The sequence below is a fragment of the Cetorhinus maximus genome, chromosome 12 (genome assembly GCF_964194155.1).
Source record: "Cetorhinus maximus chromosome 12, sCetMax3.hap1.1, whole genome shotgun sequence".
Lineage (NCBI taxonomy): Eukaryota > Metazoa > Chordata > Chondrichthyes > Lamniformes > Cetorhinidae > Cetorhinus > Cetorhinus maximus.
Window position 1 is genome coordinate 22868550 of NC_135890.1, and position 19557 is coordinate 22888106.

A 19557-nucleotide genomic window follows, 5' to 3' on the forward strand; every position below is an offset into this window, starting at 1 on the left:
CCTCTATTAGCACAGCAGCTTGTACGAGCAAATAAAAGGTAATTTCCTGGCACAATGCAGATCATTCCAATTAATTGTGTTCTCTGGAGAAAGAAAGAGAGACTGAATTCAGTGAACCGAGCAGCTATTGGTCTAATTTGTTCATTCTGTTTTGAGAGTGTCAATGATCTTTTCATTTTACCCATTCCTTAATCCATGCAAAAACTTTATAAATAACCGGAGATATTTCCTGTTGTGATCCTGTTTGCAGTCAGTGTGAGAGTCACAAAAAACTGAAGCTGCTGAGTTTACCCTGGGCTGGATTTTCCTGTGTGAGTGGACAGCAAGACCTCACCACCAGGGTTAAACAGTCTCCTTCCCCATTGCACAGACTGCACGCAATTGGAATGTTCAGAATTAGAATTCAGGTTCAGAATATCTGTCTGGATTTGATTATTTTAAATCTGGGAATTGAATCCTGTGGAAAGGGAGAGGGGTGTTTGGTGCATTAGTAAAGTGAGGGCTAGATATGGGAAAGTTGAATATTTCCTCGAGGTGTGTAAACTGAGTGGAGTCCTGCTCACTGGGAGCACGGCTGCAGCCTGGAACATGTCAGGATCAGCTCATTAAATGTGCAGCAGTTCCAAGGCTGGTCTTGGTATAACCTCGACACTGCAGAACCCACAGAGACGGATAATTGAGCAGAAGGAGAAACGTTAGTGTTACTCCCAGTGTCTGCTCCTTTACCTACAGCACGTGATCCATGTCCTTTCCTCCATTAAACAGTTTTACCTGGATGGTGACTGTCTAAGGGGCAGGAAGTCGAGCTCTGTCAAAGTCTAAAACTCAACCACATGGAGTCCTGTTAAAATCTGATCCATTGATCTTTTTGCTGGAATTATTTTCCCAGAGGACACTCTTCCCATCACACTTTGCAACATCAACTTACTGATCCCAATGTGCACACAGTCTTCATTTGTTCGGGTATTATCAGGTTGTTTCGGAGCCCACTTTGTAAAATCTGTTGGAGATCCATCAATCCACAAGAAAGTCTTCTCCTGTGGAAATATAAAATCTTATCATTTAAACAGGTATAATTTGTTTACCATAAACAATGTGATGCAACAAGTCAAGAAATGTTACCTTGTAGACGTCATTCAAACCGATCCAAGTTTCGACAATAGTTCGCTTGCTTTTAGATATCATGCGTCCAATAAATTCACCCTGACTCTCCCAGTGTATGGAGGCAAGATGGCTGCCTGGAGCCAGTGTCTGGCAATGCAGCTTTAAATAAAAAAAATAAAACAGACCATTTGTTGCTTGTTGCCTTTTTTACATTAACCATATTGGAATAAAATTGAATATGTTCAACACTGAAATTTTGTTCTTTGGCAGAATGTGCACAATAAAACTACAACCTCCTGCTATATGTCCATGAGCTCCTGATATGGACTGATTCCAAACTTCAGTCAATAGTGACACACTGACACTGATTACTTGGAGCCAATCTCATGGTGGCTTCAAACCATCAGATTGAAATTTCAGCAGCTTCTGTGTATCAGTTGATGTTGGTCTGGGTTTGTGGTCGAATTCTCTGTGGGTTATTTGGTGTTTCTCCTGTTCTCCCCAATCTTTATCTATACACCAGCTGTCAATACAGATGTTGTGAGTCACTGCAGTCCAGTGACTACATTCACATTAACACATTTATCATAATAACAGACCACTGCTAATGTGTATGTCGAGTTTAATTTGATTTAGATTTCAATTTGATCTGGAGACCATGTAGCTCAGTGACACGGACACAGGAATTTCACAAGTTGATGCTGTGGGAGATGAAAAGTTACACAATCAATGGCTCGGATTCGAGCTCAAATGTGTAAATAAGGAATAAGCATTAGGAATGGACTGCAGATTAAAAAACTGATGTGAAAATTAGAAGGTAATTGTGATGGGCAAATTCAATCAACTCAATTATCCAGGAGCACAATTTTAATTCTACATGTGTGTTCTGACGACACTGAGCTCTACGTCAACACCACCTCTGAATCCTTCCACTGTCTGATTTGTCATGCAGATTGTCTGACAGCCTCTAGTGAATGAGCAGAAATTTCATCCAATTAAATATTGGAAGTTCAAAGTTATTGGCCGGAATTTTCCAGCCCTTCACACCAACCGGATCTTCCGGTCCCGCCAAAGTCAACGGAAATTTCAATGACTTGCTGGCCCCACCATAGGGGAACCCACCATGGGGAGGCTGGAAAATCCTGGCCCTTGTATTCAGTTCCAGCCATAACTTTAATAGCGAGACGCTGACTGCATCTCCCTTCCTGACACTGTCTGAGGTGGAATCAAATTTCTAAAAAGAGTTTTTTTCAATTCACTCATGGCTGGGCCAGCATTTATTGCCCATCCCTAATTACCCTTGAGAAGGTGGTGGTGTGCTGCCTTTCTAAATGCTGCAGCCCATGTGGTGTAGGTACACCCACACTGCTGTTAGTAAGGGAGTTCCAGGATTTTGACCCAGTGATAGTGAAGGAAGGGTGATATATTTCCAAGTCAGGATGCTGAGTGACTTGGAGGGGAACTTACAGGTGGTGGTGTTCCCATCTATCTGCCACCCTTGTCTTTCTAGATGGTAGTGTTAGTGGGTTTGGAAGGCACCGTGGAAGGAAAGTTGGAGAATTCCTGCAGTGCATGTTGTAGATGGTACACACTGCTGCTACTGTGCATCAGTGGTGGAGGGAATGAACGTTTGTGGATGTGATGCCAATAAAGCGGGCTACTTTATCCTGGATGGCGTCAAGCTTCTTGAGTATTGTTTAAGCTGCACCCATCCAGGCAAATGGGGAGTGTTCCATCACACTCCTGACTTGTGCCTTGTAGATGGTGGACAGGCTTTGGGGAGTCAGGTGATGAGTTACTCATCATAGGATTCCTAGCCTCTGACCTGCTCTTATAGCCACAGTATTCATTTGGCTAGTCCAGTTCAGTTTCTGGCCAATGGTAATCCCCAGGAAGTTGATAGTGGGGGACTCAGTAATGGTAATGCCATTGAACATCAAGGAACGATGGTTAGATTCTCAGTGGAGATGGTCATTGCCTGGCACTTGTGTGGCACGAATGTTACTTGCCACTTGGCAGCCTAAGCCTGGATATAGCCCAGGTCATCAGTTAACATCCCCACTCTTGACCTTATGATGGAAGAAAGGTCATTGGTGAAGCAGCTGTAGATAGTTGGGCCGAGGACACTACCCTGAGGAATTCCTGCAGTGATGTCCTGGAGCTGAGATGACTCACCTCCAACAACCACAATCATCTTCCTGTGTGCTAGGTATGACTCCAAACAGCAGAGAGTTTTCCACCTGATTTTCATTGACTTCAGTTTTGCTAGGGCCCCTTGATACCACACTCAGTCAAATGCAGCCTTTGTCAAGGGCAGTAACTCTCACCTCAGCTCAGGAGTTCAGCTCTTTTGTCCATGTTTGAACCAAGGCTGTAATGAGGGCAGGAGCTGAGTGGCCCTTGCAGAACCCAAACTGGACATCAGTGATCAGGTTATTGCTAAGCAAGTGCCACTTGAGAGCACTGATGATGACCCCTTCCATTACTTTACTGAAGATAAAGAGTAGATTAATGAGGCAGTAATTGGCCAGATTGGATTTATCCTTTTTGTGTACAGGACATACCAGGGCAATTTTCCACATAGCTGGTTAGATGCCTGTGTGGTAGCTGTACTGAAACAGCTTGGCAAGTTCTGGAGAACAAGTCTCCAGTACTATTGCTGGAATGTTGTCAGGGCCCATAAACTTTGCAGTATCCAGTGCCTTCAGCCATTTTTTGATTTCACATTGAATGAATTGAATTGGCTGAAGACTGGCATCTGGGATGTTGGGGACCTCCGGAGGAGCCAGAGATGGATGATCCACTCAGCATTTCTGGCTAAAGATTGTAGCAAATGCTTCAGCCTTATCTTTTGCACTGATGTGCTGGGCTCCTCCATCATTGAGGATGGGGATATTTGTGGAGCCGCCTCCTGAAGTGAGTCATTTAATTGTCCACCACCATTCACGACTGGATGTGGGAAGATTGCAGAGCTTAGTTTTCATCTGTTGGTTGTGGCATTTCTTTGCTCGGTGTATCACTTGCTGCTTATGCTGTTTGGCATGCAAGCAGCCCTGTGTTGTAGCTTCACCAGGTTGACACTTCATTTTTAAATATGCCTGCTGCTGTTCCTGGCATTCCCTCCTGCACTCTTCATTCAACCAGGGTTGATCCCCTGGCTTGATGGTAATGGGAGAGTGGGGGATATGCTGGGCCATGAGGTTTCTGTTCGATTACTATTCTGCTGCTGCTGATGGCCCACAGCGCCTCATAGATGCCCAGTCTTGAATTGTTAGATCTGTTTGAAATCTATCCCATTTCGTTTGGTGGTAGCGCCACACAACACGATGGAGGGTATCCAAGTTGTGAAGGCGAAACTTCGTCTCCACAACGACTGTTCACAACCTTCATGTCCTTCTTGACTCTGATTAACACCACCCATCCTCCCACTCGTATCCATCACTGCTTCTGTTCATCTTCTGCTGAAACCTGTACCCAGGCCTTTGTTAATTCTAAACTTGATTTTTGTAATTCTCTCCTGGTCATACAAACATAACAATTAGGAGCAGGAGTAGGTCACTCGACCTCTCCAGCGTGTTCTACCATTCAATGTGATCATGGCTGATTTGATTGTAACCTCGACCCCACATTCCTGCCTGCTCCCCATAACCTTTCACCCCCTTGTTAATCAAGAGTCTCTCTGGTTTTGCTTAAAAATATTCAAAGACTCTGCTTCCATCGCCCTTTGAGGAAGAGAGTTCCAAAGACTCACAATCTTCTGAGAGAAAAAGTTTCTCCTTATCTGTAATTATGATCCCAGCTGATATTAGAACTGGACAAGTCTGATCCCAGGGTGGAACCCAGCTTGATAGATCCTAACATTTGTTTTTGTTTAGACAAGTGGAGAGTAGCTACTTAACAGAGTCACAGAAGTCAGCTGATGAAATTCGAACAAAATAATAAGACATTTAATCAACAAGAAAATATGAACTATATTACAATACTCCTTAAGCCAGAGCTAGACCTTTACAGGTATATGCAGATTTGTAAGGATAGCACAAGTTACAAAAACTCTTATACACATTATGTTCACATTATGTACACAATCCATGTAAACCAATTGGCGACCTGTCATCAGGCACACCGCACTCTGAAACCAAGTGACAGATGCCACCTCAACCAGATGCTATGGATCTCTCCTCAACTCCCCCCAGATGCTTGTCACACCGTGAGTCAGTCTCACTGAACTCCATCTTTCACAAGAGGGTTTCCAATCCCCACTTTCCAAAAACCTGCCTTGGAATCTTCTCCCAAGCCGATGCTTTCTCTCAGACACCTTCCGCAAGGGTTCACTTACATGGTTTTGAATTCTCCTTGTGATGTTCCTCTCCCCTGGCTCACCACATGCATTCAAGCTTTCCTCCATGCACTCCCTCTCTCACTGACTCAGCTGTCAACAATACACCACTGCTTCATATGCCCATAGCAAAGAGTTACAGACCTTCAGTTATCTCTTTCAACATTCTGACTTCTCATAAGCCTTTACATCGCTTTGACTCTGCTTCCTGCAGCTTGGAGCTTTAAGCTTGAAGTTTGGAGACTTTCTACACCCCTCACTCTTAACAGGACCTTTCCTGGGTTCCTGTCCTTCCTTGGACTTGAAGGTCTGCTTGGGACTTTCTGCTGTTCCACTCGCCTGGATTTTTGGGACTCTCCTTTAGATTGGGATTGCTATCTGTCCCCTTTGCCCCAGTCTCTCTCTGGCAGCTACTTTCAACCAACTTTAGCTTGGAACTGGCTATCTGAGCCTTCCAGGTTGCTTCTGCTTGGCAGCTGTCTTCAAAACCAACTGAACTCAAACAGCTTCCAAATCAAACCGCTGTTTCTAGTTTTTTTGTGCATGTGTCTGTAGGAGGAACCTGCCTCATTGGACCCCTGTGGCTAGGCAACAGCCAAATTTTTCTACTCTTGTGGAGAGAAGAACAGAGTTAACATTGAGTCCGTTTCAACCTTCTTCAGAGCTCTTGGTGCTCTTCAGAGAACCTTTTAAAATGAAACTAAAAATCAACTTGACCTTCTCTTCACACAAATACAAATCAAACTTTAACTTTAAAGCTAAAACTCATTGCTAACACCCACAAATACCAATATAACTTACTTAAACTATCTCTATCTCCTAACACTGTCTTAAATGAGTGGCCCTTATTTTTAAACTGTAACCCTTGTTCTAGATTATTCCACAAGAGGAAACATTCTCTCCACATCCAGCCTCTCAATTTGCCTCTTACTCCAAATTCCAGTGGATACCAGCCTAACCTGCCCAATCTTTCCTCATAAGAGAACCCGTCCTTTCCTGGTATTAGTTTAGTACACCTTCTCTGAACTGCTTCTAATGCATTTACATCGTTCCTTAAATAACGGAGACCGGTACTGTACACAGTGCTCCAGATGTGGTCTGACCGGTGCCCTGTGCAACTGAAGCAGAACCTCCCTACTTTTGTAATCAATTCCCTTCACAATAAACAATACATTCTATGAGCTTTCCTAATTACTTGCTGTATCTGCATACTAGCCTGTTGTGATTCATGGACTAGGACACCCAGATCCCTCTGAATCTCAGAGCTCTGCAATCTCTCATCATTTAGATAATAAGCTTCTTTTCTATTCTTCCTGCCAAAAATGAACGGTTTCACATTTGTCCACATTGTATGCCATTTACCAGATCTTTGCCACTCACTTAATCTATCTATATCCCTTTGTAACCTCCTTATGTCCTCCTCACAATTTACTTTCCTACCTATCTCTGTGTCAACAGCAAATTTAGCAACCATTCCTTCAGTCCCTTTATCAAAGTCATTTGTAGAAATTGTAAAATGTTGAGGTCCCAGCACTGAGCCTTATGGCAGACCACTCGTCACATCCAGCCAACCAGAAAAAGAATCATTTATGACAAATTTGCTTCCAGTTAGCTAGCCAATCTTCTATCCATGCCAATATGTTACCCCCTACACCATGAGCTTTTATTTTCAGCAATAACCTTTAATGTGGCACATTATCAAATGCCTTCTGGAAATCTAAGTACATCCACTGGTTCCCCTTTATCCACAGCACATGTGACTCCCTCAAAGTATTCCAATCAATTGGTTAAACATGACTTTCCTTTCACAAAACCATGTTGACTCTGCCTGATTGCCTCGATTTTTTCTAAGTGCCCTGCTATAACACCTTTGACAATAGCTTCTAACATTTTCCCTATGACAGATGATAGGCTAACTGGCCTGTAATTTCCTGCTTTCTGTCTCCCTTTTTGAATAAAGAAGTTACATTTGTTATTTTCCAATTTAATTGAACTTCCCAAATCAAGGGAATTTTGGAAAATTAAAATGAATGCATCAACTATCACACTAACCACTTCTCTCAAGACCATAGGGTGAAGTCCGTCCGCACCTGGGGATTTATCGGTCGCTGCCCCAACGTTTTGCTCCACTTCCCTGGTGATTGTAAATGTCCTGAGTTCCTCCCTCCTTTCCATTTCCAGGTAAATTTCAAGTTAATGAGGTTGTTAATGGCCTTAATAGGCCTTTTAATTATCAATGTGTGCAGCCGAATCTGGCATGCGCCCACCAAACGAAACATCACGAGACTGGGCGATGATGTTGGGTCGCATGCCCGACATCATCGTGAGTCATTTCACACTCGGGCATGTCAGGTGAGCGCCTGCACGCTGAGCGTAATATTCTGGCCAATGTGTTACTAAGGAAGTGACTATAGATGTTGTTTAAATAGACATGCAGGAATTTTTAAAAAGACATTGTTCACAAAAATGATACACATGGAATTGGAGGCAACCTATCAGCTTGGATAGGGAACTGGCTAGGAGAGAGGAGAGAGGGTAAGTATAATGGGTGTGCACTCAGATTTTAGGATGTGACATGTGGGGTCCGCTGGGAATCTACACTGAGGCTTCAGCTTTTCACTATATTTATAAAAGTCTTGGGGCAGAATTTTATGTCCCGTGGACGGGTGTGTACCCAACCCAGCATAAAATAGCGGAGATGATGTCGGGCGAGCATTGTACAGGCTCCGTCAAGTTACACCAATGACAGGTGACCAAAAGCTTGGCGAAAAATTGTTCGCTCCCCTAATTTTGGCCATTTGCATAGTCCTGATTTTTAATTGCTCCACCATTGGCAGACAGGCCTTCAGCTGCCTTGGCCACAACCTCTGCAATTTCCCTGCTAAACTTCCCTGACTCTATTTCTCTCCACTTCAAACATTCTTTACAATTACAATTTTTGCCCAAGCTTTGGTCACCTGTCATGGTGTAACTGGCTGCAGCCTGTACAATGCAATCGCATGTGTATCATTTTTGTGAACAATGTCTTTTAAAAAATTGCTCCATCACTATTTAAACAAAATCCACTGATTTATATCTGAATTGTGAATCAAAATCCTACAACCAGTGTGAAAAACAGATCCCGGATTACATATTAGAGTAAACTTTGGCAGGTTTGAGGTGTGGGTACGGAGATGAATATTGCATTGGGCTGGATTTGGATATTAAACAGGTGACTGAGGTGATAAACTCCCTCACCACCCGCCCACACTCATCCCCAAATCACTTTCTTATTCAGTGTAGAATGGATAAGAGAGTTGAATTTACCCAAGTCATCAAATTTCAGCTTTCCTGATTCTGGAATGTGTTTATTATTCTGTGAAAACTAAAAAATGTGGACATTAATTTTTCTTTGATCTACTTTAACCGTACTTGAGTTTGTCCATTATAAAATTTGGCATAGCATGAACTTCCTGCCCACACGCTATGTATACAGTTTTAATAATATCTAGACCATGACTTCTTTAAAATATTTACAACAATCCCAAAAGCAATAATACAAGGAAAATATCATGAAAGTCTAACCAGCCACAAAAAGCTCAAAATGAATTAGCCCCGGCTATTTCCCTTGCTCAGGCCACATGAGAAAATTCCAATATTGAAATGTAAATACAATGATGACTATTATGAATGTAAAGAACATTGTCCAATAGGAAGGGAGAAAATTAATTGACCTGACAGACATCACTGACCCAGTGAAAGTGACCTGAGGAGACAACTCAATGTAAACTCCCAGTCAACAAGCCTAATCAAATATTAGATGCATCTTATGAAGCTTTTTGAAAATGTTTGAACACTTAGCCGAATGGTAATGGATTTTTAACACTCTCATTCCTTTCAATAGGCTGACGGCAGATCTTTAAATGGACCTTGTTTCCTTTCTGAAGATCAGGATCCCAATCCTGTACCCACTGAACTTCCACACCCTGTATTTTGCAGAAAGTTGCACTGGATGGAGATTAGGATCACGGAGCTGTGCTGATTTTACTTCCTTCTAATCCAGAGACACTCAGACCAGTTATAACTCTCACACCACAGTCCATGGATGGACCAGGGACTTTCATTGTCTGTAGGGTTCAAATTCATTGCCCTCGGTGTTTAATGCTTAAGACAATGGAGATCATATTACCCAGGTGATGGAGCACACTGAGCCAGTCAGAGTTTTCCAGATAGAAGGAAGGAATGTTCTTGATTGTGAGTTTGGTCATGTTTATAAACATAGAGGAACAAATACTTGAATAATTTACAAAGATTCCAGGGACTTACCTCAGCATCTATCCAATTCTTTTGTTCAGGGAAAAACTTGTAGCAGCGGCCAAAATAAGCCAAGCCACCACGACAAATTCCTTCATTTAAGGTATCACGTTTCTCAAGGTCCTGATCCATCTCTGCGCGATTTTCCAATGCAATCTCCGGGGGAGGATTAGCTGCAGATTAAAACAAGCTGCAATAATCACAACATTCACAGTTCAGTTCTCATTCATGGGGCTAGAAATTGATGAGCATAATGTAGATGGGACCTGCCCAGGGAGTGGGACTTTTCACCTTACTGCATTGATCCTCTTCTCACACACCGTGTTAGATTACATTGAAATATAGAGAAGTTACAGAACAGAAATAGGATGTTTGGTCCAATTAGTCGATGCCTTTGTTTATATCCCACAGGAGTCTCCTCCCACTCTGTTTACCTCCTCTAAACCTACCACCACATCACTTCATTCCTATCATCCTCATGTGCTTATCAAGTTTCCCTGTAAGTGAATCTATGCTATCTGTCTCAACCATGCCATACCATGGCAAATTCTACAGTCTCATCAGTCTGGATGAAGTCATTTCTCCTGAATTCCTTATCAGGTTTTTTGGTGACTATCTTATATTTTATGATCTGAGCTGAAACATTTTCATTTCAAATTTTCAGCCCTCCTCCGCCTTCACATGCTTCATCTCAGGCTCTCCCATTCCTCAACTTCTCAATCTAAATTTCTGGAGATGAGCTGTCAACAATACATACTATATAAACCCACTGACTCCCACAGGTACCTTCATCACACTGATTTTTACTGTGCTTCCTATAATGAGTCTATTCCATTCGGTTTCTCTGTCTGATCTGTCCTGATGATGCCACTGTCCATACCAATGCTTCTAATATGTCTTCCTGTTTCCTCAACTGAGAGTTCCACTCCACCATGATTGACAGGGTCTTCGAATGTCCCATTTCCCACACTTCCGCTCTCATCCTTTCTGCTCCCTCCCAGAACCATAATGGAGTTTCCCTTGTCCTTCCACCTCACTGGCCCCCACATTCAACATATCATCATCTGACATTTCTGACACCCTGAACAGGATGCCATCACCAAACATCTTTACTTCCCACCTTCTTTCTGCATTTAGAAGCGACGGTTTCCTCTACAATACCTTCACCTTTTCTTGAAACACCTCTGTAGCCATCCCCCTTCCATGTAAGCACACGAGTTGCAACATTTATCCTTTCAATTATCACCTTGCCAGTGTCCAGGGTGCCAAATGCTTCTTCCAGGTTAATGCTGTTGGGGTTTATTTTGGTAGGGAGGAGTGAACCAGGATGCAGCATTAGGAAGCATAAAGAAGGTGCACAGGGGGTTGGGGGAAGCAGAAAACACCACAGTAAGAAATGGCAAGTTACTAGGTGGGATCAGTGTGGCAGGTAAAGCAATGTGGTCTAAATTAGATTTACAGTGCATGTATGTAAAATACAAACTGTGGTAAATGGTGAGCTGCAGATATCACTGATTTCCAAAAATAGGGGATGGACTGGGTACAAAATATTCCAAATCATACAAGGTGTTCAGGAAGGGTAGTGAATGAAACAGTGGAGGAGGTGGTGGCTGTAATTATGTTGTGATCACTATAGACTAGTTGCTCTCCTGCACCTACTTCTCATACCCGCTCTGGTTCATTTCCATTACTCGTGTTTGCTTTTTGAATGAAATTGTCATATACTGGATAAGGAAGGAGTCCTACACATACAGTAAAACCCCCATTCCCATTAACTCTTTCAAGACCTGTTCTTGACAGTTTATTTGGTGATAGTTGCAATCTCCCAAAATCATTCTTCTATGGATTGCACTTATTTCATAGATTTTCCATCTACTTTTCTTCCATTATTAGGTGGTCTGTAGTATACCCCTTTCAGTGTGACCAATCTCTTCTTACCATTACCTCAACCCAGCTGGGACCTTTGCCCCATTCAGGTGCAGCTGATACCAGTAGTATAGCTTCTTCCTGTCCCAGTATCGATGCCAGTGCCCATGAAATGGAACACTTCTTCCTCATTAGTCTTTTTGCGACACTTTTATCTTCCTGATTGGTCTATCTCTTTGACAATTAGCATGTGGCTTGAGTAGCCATCCCAAAATTAACACTTACGCTTCTCAGTCCTGATATTCTGTTAGCAGGACTTCCTCCCTGTTTCTTCCTACGTCATTCAGACTTACAATTGGATCTTTCTCCTCCCATTCAAAGTTCCTCTCCAGTTACTTTGAGATATCCATAATCCTGATGGTAGGTAGGTAACACATCACCCTGGATTCTCAGTCGCAACTGAGAGTGATGATCTGTATCCTTCTAATTATCAAATCTCCATGTCTACAATCTACTCAGTTAATGCTTCAGTCCACTGCTCCCAAATTGGACTGCCTCATGTTCCACTGTTATCATACATGTCAGGAAATGATTGACAGGCTGAGTCAGTCAGTGCTTTAATTTTACACACCAACATCTTATGTGAGACGTTATCAAAAGTTTTTTGAAAATCCAAATACACCACATCCACTGGTTCTCACTTATCTATTCTGCTATTTACATCCTCAAAGAGCCTCAGTAGATTTGTCAAATATAATTTCCCTTTCATAAATCCATATTGACTTTGCCTAATCCCATTGATATTTTCTAAGTGTCCTGTTACCACATCCTTTATAATAGACTCTAGCATTTCCCCTAATACTGAGGGCTAACCGATCTGTAATTTGCTGTTTTCTCTCTCCCTCCTTTTTTAAATAATGGGGTTATATTTGCCACCCTCCAATCTGCTGGGACTGTTCCAGAATCTACACAATTTTGGAAGATGACAACCAGCACATCCACCATTTCCATGACCACCCCCTTTAATAACCTGGGATGTAGATTATCAGACTCTGGGAATTTATCAGCTTTCAGTTCCATTAATTTCTCCAGCACTATTGTTTTATTAATATTAATTTCCTTCAGTTCCTCCTTCTCACTGGACCATTGGTTCCCCAGTGTTTCTGGGCAGTTATTTGTGTCTTCCTCCGTGAAGACAGAACTAAAGTAATTGTTCAATTGCCCTGCCATTTCTTTGTTTTCTATTAGAAATTTCCTGTTTCAGATTGTAAGGGACCTACATTTGTATTCACTAATCTTTTTCTTTTTGCAAACTTGTAGAAGCTTTTACAGTCTGTTATTATGTTCCTTGCAAGTTTAATCTCATATTCTATTTTTCCCCTCTTAATCAATCCCTTGGTCCTACTTTGCTGAATTCTAAACTATCCCCAATCCTCAGGTTTACCACTTTTTCTAGCAACTTTATATGACTCCTCTTTGGATCTAATACTATCCTTAATTTATATGGTTAGCCATGGTTGGGCCACTTTTCCTGTTGTATTTTTGCACCAGGAAGGAATGTATAACAGTTGCAATGCATACATTCGTTCCTTAAATATTAGCCATTGTCTATCAAATGTCATACCTTTTAATTAAATTCCCCAATCTATCTTAGCCAACTCACACCTCATAACTTTGTAGTTTCCTTTGTTAAGATTTAGGATCCTAGTTTCAGATTGGACAACTTCACTTGCCATCCTAATGAAGAATTCCAGCATGTCATAGTCACTATTCCCTAAAGGACCCCGCACAACAAGATTATTAATTAAAGCCTTCTCATTGCACAATACCAAATCTAGGATAGCCTGCTCCCTAGTCAGTTCCTCGACATACTGTTCTAAAAAACCATCTCATACACACTCCAGGAATTCATTTGCCATGGTATTATTGCTAATTTGGTTTGCCCAGTGTATGTGTAAAGTCATCCATGATTACTGTAGCACCCTTGTTACATGCATCTCTAATTTCCTGTTCAACGCCATCCCCTACCTTATCACTACTGTGTGGAGGCCTCTGGACAACTCCCACGATTGTATTCTGCCCTTTATTGCTTCTGAGCTCCACCCAGACTGATTCTACATCGAGATTTTCTGAGCCAATATCCTCTCCGAGGATCACACTGATTTCATCCTTCACTAACAATACCATGCCACCTCCTTTTCCTTTTTGCCTGTCTGTCCTAAATATCAAGTACTCTTGGATATTCAGTTCTCAGCCTTGGTCACCCTGCAGCCATGTCTCCATAATCACAATCATATCGTACTTGCTTACATCTATTTGCATTGTAAATTCATCCACCTTATTGCGAATGTTCCCTGTGTTCAGATACAGTGCCTTTAGACTTGTCTTTTTAACACATCTTTTTTTGTACGATCGCCCTATTTTCTGCCAGCCCTTGTTTCCTCTGCCTACCACTTTTGCTTTCTACTTTTCAGTCTTTCATTCCTATCTTTGTCTCCCTCTCTTGAGTCTCCCCAATCAGTTACCCATCCTCTTGCCAATCTAGTTTAAACCCTCCCCCACAGTACAAGCGAATAACCCTGTGAGAATATTGGTCCCGGTCCTGCTGGGGTACAACCCGTCCAGTTTATACAGGTCCCATCTTCCCCAGAATCGGTCCCAATGTCTCAATAATCTAGATCCCTCCCTCCTACACATCTCTCCAGCCACGCATTCATCTGGTCTATTCTCCTATTCGTGATCTCGCTCGCACGTGGCACTGGGAGTAACCCTGAGATTATTACCTTTGAGGTCCTGCTTTTTAATTTATTTCCTAGCTCCCTATATTCTGCTTTCAGGACCTCATCCCTCTTTTTACCCAAGTCGTTGGTACCGGTATGGACCACAGACTCTGGCTGTTCACCCTTCAGAATGTCCTGCAACCGCTCAGTGACATCCTTGACCTGGCACCAAGGAGGCAACATACAGTCCTGGTGTCATGCCTGCGGCCTCAGAAGCAACTATCTGCTCCCCTTATGATAGAATCACCTAACATTACTCCTACACCTCTTGTGCTGCTAATTTAAATCTTTATTCTTTGTTAGCAGTCATTGATTTCTAGAGCTGATAGAATCAGTTTACCTGCCACATCACTGGCACAAAATGCACCCAGCAGCAAAACTCCAATCAGCATCATGTCTGCAGTGAAGTTCCTTTCAAAACTGAAATATAAAAAAGATTTAACATTAACATCAAGGTTTCCAATTAAAGGTGGGAATTTCCTGCTCCCATTCCTACCTCTCTCTTTCCCAGTTGTTGGATGTGATGAGGCTTCCAGTGCGACTGCAAATATATAGAGCAGGCTGAAGACCGATGGAACCATTGAAATCAAACCCAATTGGCTGGACCATTAATGATGTCAAAATAACTGTTGACTAATTAGAGGCTGACAGATAACAGGAGGGGCTGGAAGATATTCAAATATTTCATATGCCACACCTGAGATTGTATAATGTGCCACCGTAACTGCTCAGAGAGAAATGGAAACTGCAGTCACTGTTCCTGATCCCATTAATCAAAATGTAAATGAACGTGTTTAAGAAATTAGCATTTAATGAATATTATCAATGAGAACATTTAGAATGTGATCATTATTATAATGAGATGAAGATCCCAGAACTTACACTCAGAAAGCATGAGAGTTTATACCACACAATCCAATCCCTTTTGGAATGGATTTGGACCCCATCTATTCCCCTGTTTCTCACCATAGTGGTAGGTCTCTTTTATGCACTGGTGGCAATGAGAATATGTAATATTTGTAATGAATAGTACGGTAGATTCATGACGAAGGACAGAGCAGTTAGAGTCAAGGAAAAAGTAGTAGAATGGATAGCAAGCTGCCTTGAAATCAGAGAGTGGAGGCTTAGGGTGTTTACTCAGACTGGTAAAAGGTGCAAAGTGGTATTGCACAATGAGAGGTGTTGGGGACCACTGTTGTTCACTATTTGCTTAAACAATTTGGACTCTGAAATGGAGAGCACAACTTCAATATTTACGAACTAAACCAAGTTGGGGCATATATTTAATTCAGAGGAGGACTGTGAGAAGGCAGAAGACATTAATAAACTTACAAAATAGATATGTAATTGACCTGGAAACTTTAATCCAGACTAAGTGCGAGGTGGTAAAAGTTGATAGGAAGAATATGGAGGCTACACACTCCTTAGAAAATAATTGTTTGAATGGAATAGAGGAGAAAAAAGATCTGGGGACTGATACACAAATCACTAAAAGTAGCAATATAATCTTTTAAGATCATGAAAAAGAGCAAACCAGGCATTTTGTTTTATTTCTAGAGGGAAAGAATTGAAAACCGGACAAGATGGGCTGCATTTTTCCATTCTGACTCGGGGCTGAATTGTGGAAGGCAGGGTTTAAAAATGGCAGGAGGGACACGATCCCGGGACATTAGGGGTGACGGGTGTGTGATGGGTGGGTGAAGGGGCGTATTGGGGGATGAAGGAAGTGAGGGGAGAGTTTGTGGGTACGGGGCTTTGAGGGGGGTGGAGGGTTATGTGGGTTAGGGGGCCTCACACACAACTCCAGAACTGGGCCAATGTCTCAGGAATGGAGGTGGCTTTTTAACCTGACCACCTCAGTGTCGGCCTGTCTCCATCTCCACCTCGGCCTGCTGCGGGAGGGAGCAGGCCTGACTCTAGTCCATCCCAACTCGCCTTCATGAACGTAGCATAGGCAGGGACTGCCGCTCAGGAAGCAGGCTTGTGACATTGGGAAATCTCCCGACTCCCAATTCCTGCCTCTAAGATGAAAATCTGGCTCAATATGTTAAACTTGAATAGAAACTAGGTTAGACCACACTTGGAGAAATGTGAGTAGTTCTGGTCTCCATATTCTCTTAAGATTGAACAGACCAGATGCCTTGTCCCTCGAAAAGTGAAAACTGAGATTTGGCCTAAAAGAGGTATTTAAATTGATGAAAAGATTTGGTCAGGAGAGGTAGAGAAGATATTTCGGAGTATTACAACTGTGATGTCACAAGGTTATAATGGAGGGAATGTTCCGATTACATTACTGACAACCAATGATGTTGTTTAAACCAGGTGCCCTGTTCCTGTGAGATGGGTGATGATCCAGTGCCCAATTCCAGATGAATTCCAACGATGGGGAGGGTGTAGGCGGTGATGGTGGGTAGGAACCAATTTGGAATGCGGTGCATATACTGCCATAATTTTAAACCTCTGCACCCACCTGTACCCTCGACACCTGGTGGGGACTGGGGTTAAACAAGACCCTGTGATTCAAACACAGGCATCTCCATGAGACGGCCACATCATCAAGTCAAACAGGAGACTTACAGCCCATGTATTTACAAAGATCCATTGGTAAAATTCGCTGGATTCTCCCTTGAGAAGATATTCCAAGTAAAAGGGGAGCAGCAGTAAACAGACCAAGCAAAACAATCAACAGGGAAGTTGTCATTTATTTGTATTCAGTAGAAAATGCAGTCAAAATATTTTAAAGAGAGTCAGGATTTGGTAACACATTGGATACCGTTGTACCCATCGTGGCTGCTTCTTCTTTTGCAAATGTGTGGGTCCATGGTGATAAGGGCAGGCATGTTCTGATTACAATAGTGGGGACCAGTGATGCTGTTTAAATGAGGCCCCTGTTCCTGTACAATGAGTGGCCATGCAGTGCCCAATTTCAGGTGAGTTACAATGATGAGGAGGGTGTGACAAGTGATGGTGGAGGCAGCCTTTGTGGATGGTGGGAATCAATCTGGAATGTGGAAGAAAATGCTGCCACTATCTTGAACCTCTGCATCACACAGGCAGCTCCATGAGATGGCCACATTACCCAGTGAAACAGGAGACTTTCAACCTATGTGTATACAAACGTCATTTAGTAAAGACCCCTGGATTCTACCTCAAAAACTTATTCCAAGTTAAAAGGCAGCAGCAATAAGCAGATCAGGCAAAACTATTGACGAGAAAGTTATCATATATTTGTATTCAGCAGAAAATGTATAGCAGTCAAAATATTTCCTCCTTAAGGGCTGTCAGCCCTTAAATGGAAACCATTGTATTAAAATTGGTTGCTCCTTTATCACAAGGAAATGAGTTACACAGAGATGTTCTCAGGATAATTTCTTGGAACAGCATGTTCTGGCACCAACCAGAGAGCAGGCGATACTACACCTGGTATTGTCCAACGTGGTAGGATTAATTAATGACCTCGTAGTGAAAGCAACCCTTGGCAGCAATGATCATGGAAACATAGAAACTCGGAGCAGGAATAGGCCATCCGGCGCTTCGAGCCTGCTCCGCCATTCATTATGATCATGGCTGATCATCCAACTCAATAGCCTGTTCCCGCTTTCTCCCCATACCCTTTGATCCCTTTTTCCCCAAGAGCTATATCTAACTCCTTCTTGAAAACATACAATGTTTTGTTCTCAACTACTTTCTGTGGTAACGAATTCCACAGGCTAACCACTCTCTGGGTGAAGAAATTTCGCCTCATCTCTGTCCTAAATGGTCTACCCCATATCCTGAGACTGTGACCCCTGTTTCTGGACTCCCCCACCATCAGGAACATCCTTCCTGCATCTACCCTGTCTAGTCCTGTTAGAATTTTATAGGTTTCTATGAGATCCCCCCTCATCCTTCTGAACTGCAGCAAATATAATCCTAATCGACTCAATCCCTCCTCATATGTCAGTGCCGCCATCCCAGGAATCATTTGGGTAAACCTTCGCTGCACTCCCTCTATAGCAAGTACATCCTTCCTCAGATAAGGAGACCAAAACTGCACACAATATTCCAGGTGTGGCCTCACCAAGGCCTTGTACAATTGCAGCAAGATATCCCTGTTCCTGTACTTGAATCCCCTGGCTCTGAAGGCCAATTTGCCTTCTTTACCGCCTGCTGCATCTGCTTGCTTACCTATCATAATATGAGTGAATTTTCCTTTCAGTTTGCTGAAGAGTAAAGCAGGTCTAAGACTGATATTTTAAACTTAAACAAGGGCAATTATGAGGGCATGAAAGCAGAGCTAATAAAAGTCAACTGGTGTCATGAAGAGATGATTGTCTATAACGTTATTGGAATTATTTTTTTTTAAATAGAGTTTAGTGGTGTCTGTGTCTGTGTATGTGTATGTGTGTGTGTCTTAATTGGATTAAAACCAGCTTGTCTAGAGGCTTTGATGTATAGAAAGAAGTGTGTTTGAAATGGTAATTAAATAAACACGGGAAGTTTAGAAACATAGGTGTCAAGGGGGCAATTTGCATTTTTAAATAAAGCTTTCAAAAGAATGGATGAAATCTTGCACCTAGCTAGAAGATGCCAAGCAATGTGTTTATTTTTCCCATCTTACTAATGAAATTGGTGGAATGAAAGGGTATTATTGTTAGAAGATGCAACGTTTAAAGCCTAGTGATACAATGGAAATTTTACATTCAAAGGAAAAGCTAGGTATAAACAGAAAGGAGTTTGTGTGTGTAAGACAGAGGCATTTAAGATCTAACCAGCCAGTATGCCCCCAACTGTGTCTGCAAGGAACCAGCTTGCATGGAACCTCATTTTGAATTCATAAGGTGAAATGTGCTTTGCCTGGGGTCTTTTAAATTCTATGAGTTTTACTATTGCCTTAACAGGGGTGTAACTGAGAGTCAGATTAATTAGGGGATTTTTGTAGTTATTATAGTGTAATTTTGTAGACATATTTATGTGCTTACAATTTTTCTTGTGTTAATAAATGTTTAATTTAGTTTTATAAAAAACCTCTTGAGACTCAGTGGTCTTATTACTACTGAATTCAAAGCCTGCATCTTGAAATATACAAATTGCAAAAATGGGTTATGACAGTTGTTTCAGGTTTCTCTCCGGGACTTGAGAAACTCCACCTTTAACATCAGCTGTGTCATAATAACTGGGGGTTCTTGGTGGAATCTA

At 42.2% G+C, this 19557-nt stretch overlaps 1 protein-coding gene across 1 annotated transcript; it reads right to left on the reverse strand.

The window, feature by feature from the left end:
• Positions 1-332: 332 nt before the first annotated feature.
• LOC144688036 (lectin-like) lies at positions 333-14789 on the reverse strand. Its single transcript, XM_078554690.1, has 5 exons — positions 14720-14789; positions 9746-9906; positions 1123-1263; positions 929-1037; positions 333-457 (listed from the first exon to the last, which is right to left on the reverse strand). The coding sequence occupies exons 1-5, from the start codon at positions 14772-14774 to the stop codon at positions 438-440; spliced, it is 486 nt and encodes a 161-aa protein (XP_078410816.1). The 5' UTR covers positions 14775-14789; the 3' UTR covers positions 333-437.
• Positions 14790-19557: the final 4768 nt, after the last annotated feature.

Bases quoted from the DNA above. Each gene is read 5' to 3' on its own strand.
- LOC144688036 (XM_078554690.1), bottom strand. From the start codon at position 14,774: ATGATGCTGATTGGAGTTTTGCTGCTGGGTGCATTTTGTGCCAGTGAT. The intron at 9,907-14,719 runs GTAAACTGATTC...TTTAATCTGCAG, and splicing joins TTGTGCCAGTGATGTGGCAG to CTAATCCTCCCCCGGAGATT. The intron at 1,038-1,122 runs GTAACATTTCTT...ATATTTCCACAG, and splicing joins GTTTGAATGACGTCTACAAG to GAGAAGACTTTCTTGTGGAT.